The sequence below is a fragment of the Cyprinus carpio genome, chromosome A23, assembly GCF_018340385.1.
Source record: "Cyprinus carpio isolate SPL01 chromosome A23, ASM1834038v1, whole genome shotgun sequence".
Lineage (NCBI taxonomy): Eukaryota > Metazoa > Chordata > Actinopteri > Cypriniformes > Cyprinidae > Cyprinus > Cyprinus carpio.
In genome coordinates this window covers 20,172,049-20,175,890 of record NC_056594.1, presented here as the reverse complement: position 1 = coordinate 20,175,890, position 3,842 = coordinate 20,172,049, and the positions used below count along the sequence as shown (strand labels likewise).

At 27.9% G+C, this 3,842-nt stretch overlaps 1 protein-coding gene across 1 annotated transcript in view; it reads right to left on the bottom strand.

The window, feature by feature from the left end:
* The window catches only part of lmnl3 (lamin L3), a 15,122-nt gene that overhangs the window by 6,097 nt on the left and 5,183 nt on the right, over positions 1-3,842 (bottom strand). Inside the window, exon 4 of the mRNA XM_042713733.1 lies at positions 3,705-3,842. This exon is cut by the window's right edge and continues 33 nt beyond it. Within this exon, the coding sequence (XP_042569667.1) occupies positions 3,705-3,842 (138 nt within the window). The remainder of the gene's footprint in view (positions 1-3,704) is intronic.

Below are 3,842 nucleotides of genomic sequence, written 5' to 3'. Positions count from 1 at the left end.
GACTGACACATTACTGAGGTACCATGACAGACAGATGTGACGGACTCAAGCACTTCCTGTGCGTCCAGGTCGCAGCAGCCACTTCATTTGACCTGGCACTTCCTGCAGCGCCCACAGGTCGTAGCAGCCACTTCCTGTCAGCTCAACCCCTTGAACTACAGTTTTTCCTGCCACCTCAGCTGACGGAGAAACTGAGACTACCTCACTTGAGAGACGACGGTCATTTTTTTCAACGAAAACCATAGGAAAAGACTATTTAACCCTTAAATCGCATTAGACTGTGCTCATATATTCCCGGGTCATTTTTGACCCGGTTAAACGTGAGCTTATGAAACAGCCATAACTTCATTTTTTTCAACGAAAACCATATTGTATCTGATCTTTAACTTCTCAGTCAGATGTGAAAAGTTAATTAAACAATTGACAAATTCTATGAAACTTTTAATTTTTTACTATGGTGTTACTACATTTTACCCCCTTTTCGTTAATTAAACAATTGACAAATTCTATGAAACACTAAATCAAAACAACTGTGACTTGAGATAAAATATATTTTTTGCAGTATTACCGAGCAATTTTATTTCAGTATCTCATATGAAATTTATAAGAACAGAGAAACTGATAGAACAGGACAGATATCAAACTGATACTATCAGATAATGAATAAATTGATCAAAAACAGATCCAAATTTATGAAAGCCCCAAAACCTACATATTCTTTTTCTAACAAAACAAAAACATCAAAGCAACAATAAATGTCACTCTGGAATGTATTTCAAATAAAATCGATTTTATTTTACTTGCATGAACTTTCACCTTTCCGATGAAGACGACTACTGCCTTCAATCAATAACTGGCAGCTTTCAAACTCTTTTTCAAATTTGGCTATTTGGTCGCAGCTTTCAAACTCTTTTTCAAATTTGGAAATTTATACTTAGTTTGTCAGATACATCTTTTGTCTGTTTAGTGTTTTTGTGCAAGAATGTTTTTTTGAGGGGGGGGTGTGCAAGACGAGCATATGTCACCATCAAAAAACACACCCATGTCACAAAAACAACCAAAAGCAGCAGATAATTTCACCTGTAGAGCCACAGTTCACTTCTGGTCAAAAACTGTTTCTTTTATTTTTTGTTGTATTGATTTAGTTTAAAATAATTTAAAAAACTCTGGAATAAATAAATGGTGTGTTTTGATAGTCTTACTTCATATGCAAAAAACTGTTCCCGTACTAAAAACTGAATTTTTAATTTCTTTTATTTTTTGTATATCTCTTGCAAAAAATTTTTTTTAAATAGAAAAAAAAAATGCATATTTTGATGGTCTTAATCCATGTGCAATTCTTTTTTTCCTTTACTAAAAACTATAAATTTTGTAGACATTTTTATGTAACCCTTTTTGGGGTCAAAACTGACCCGAATTCCAAAGATGTAACAATTTAGTTCACATGGTTATATATCTTAAGAAATATTTTTTTTTTAAATCTGTAAAAAAATAAGTGTATTTCGATGGTCTTAATCCATATGCAACATTTTTTCCTGTATTAAGAACTATGGATTTTTTAGAAATGATAAACTGCTTCAGAGTGAACCTGAATTGAATGCGATAGAAGGGTTAAGCTGGGAAACTTGATTTTGTGCATTGCTGCTGCATTATGAAACGCATCAGAAAATTCATAAAACTGCAAAGAAATAAGCATATATAGTCTTTCCTACAGTCAGTTTTCATCTGAAGAGAAGGGAATTTGCTGAACACGTGGTTTATAGTCTCAAACACATCCGCTTTAAAAGCTCCAGCATCTGGAGGAAACTGAGGAAAGTATTTGGGGAGATTTTGATCACCTCTCCCTCACTATTCTGCCAAGGAATCAACTCAAAACTCTTATTATCTGCTCATATACCATTCTGTTATAAAAAAACAAATAAGGAACATCTATTAATAAGTAAGTAACAGAGTTTTATAAACAAGCACACACACAAGAACTGGCCAGCTGATAGAAAGCAAGTAAGAAATGTATATGCATTACTGACTGACAGCGTGTTTCACAAGTGTGCACACTAGAAAAGTGCCAGGAGACATATGCAGGGCGTTTCTTAAAGGCAGAGAAAAAAGGAGACTGTCATGCAAAACTATATTATCAATAAAAAAATTAAAAAACTACTACTACTACTACAACAACAATATTCATATAATTTTTTTATAATAATAATAAAAATAATAATAAAATAAAATATTTTATTATAATAATAGTAATATATTTTTATTTGGATAATGTAAAAAATATATAAATAAAATATTTTATAATGCTTATATATGCAAATAATGATATTAATAATCATAATACTAATAATAATATAACTAATAAGAATACTAATAATAAGAATAGAATACGATTTTTGTAATGCAAATAATATTAATATAATAATAAAATATTTAATAATAATAATAAATAAAATTTTTGTAAAACAAAAAAAATTAACATAATAATAAAGACAAATAATATTAATATAATAATAAAATATTTAATAATAATAATAAATAAATTCCTCTCTCTAAATATCTATATAACTTTTCTAATAATAATACTAATAATAATAATAATAATAAATAACTTTTAAAAATATAATGCGTGTAACAACTAAGATTTTAGGTATTATTATTATTATTAAATACATTAAAATGTATTTTTATAATTGCAAAACGATTAATAGTACTAAAATAAATAATAGAATAACATGATTTAAAATAATATTAGTAGGACTTATAATAGTAAAGTGATATATATATCTACAGATATATCTATATATTATATATATATATATATATCTTATCTATATATATAATATCTAATTTATATTCATTCTTTCTACTAATAATAGTAATATAAATATATTTTAATTGAATGAATGAATATTTTAGGAGGCTATGATGACAAGGGCCAGTGGAGGGACCACATTAACACACACACACACACACATACATTACATTTACATTTAGTCATGTAACTGATGCTTTATCAAAGCGGGACTCTACAATATCTACATACTATAGTATCTACATATCTAGGACACTAATAAATTAGTAACTTTTAAACAATAATGGTAACAACTTATATTTTATGTATTATTATTATTATTAAATACATAAAATGTGTATTTTTATAATGCAAACAATAATAGTACTATAATAATATAATAGAATACATATTTAATAATAATATTAGTATTATTAATAATAGTAAATTTTATATATATATAATATATATATATATATATATATATATATAATATAATATATATATATATCAATATATAATTTATATTCATTCTTTCTATAATAATAGTAATATAAAATATATTTTTATTTTATAATGAATGAATATTTTAGGAGGCTATGATTGACAAGGGCCAGTGGAGGGAACACATGAACACACACACACACACACATACATTACATTTACATTTAGTCATTTAACTGATGCTTTTATCCAAAGCGACTTACAATATATACTATACTATACATATATACATATATAGACACACACACACATAATATATATAACAATAAATGTTTTTCATTTGCTGTAACTGTATATATAATAAAATTACAAATATAACAATATAAACAAGACGACCTTGGGAGAAAAATCAGTTTTAGATTATAAATGAAATGACTGAGGGTTTTTGAACAAAAGCAGACAGTTGTACCTTAGCAGCGAAGGTTTTCTCCAGCTCCTCTTTGTACTGCTGGATCTGAGCTTCATGTTCCTCTCGGAGCTGCTTCATGGCTTCGGCTAGTTTCCCCTCGAACTCCTTCTGTCTGCCGCTGTCCAGCTCCATCAGCCG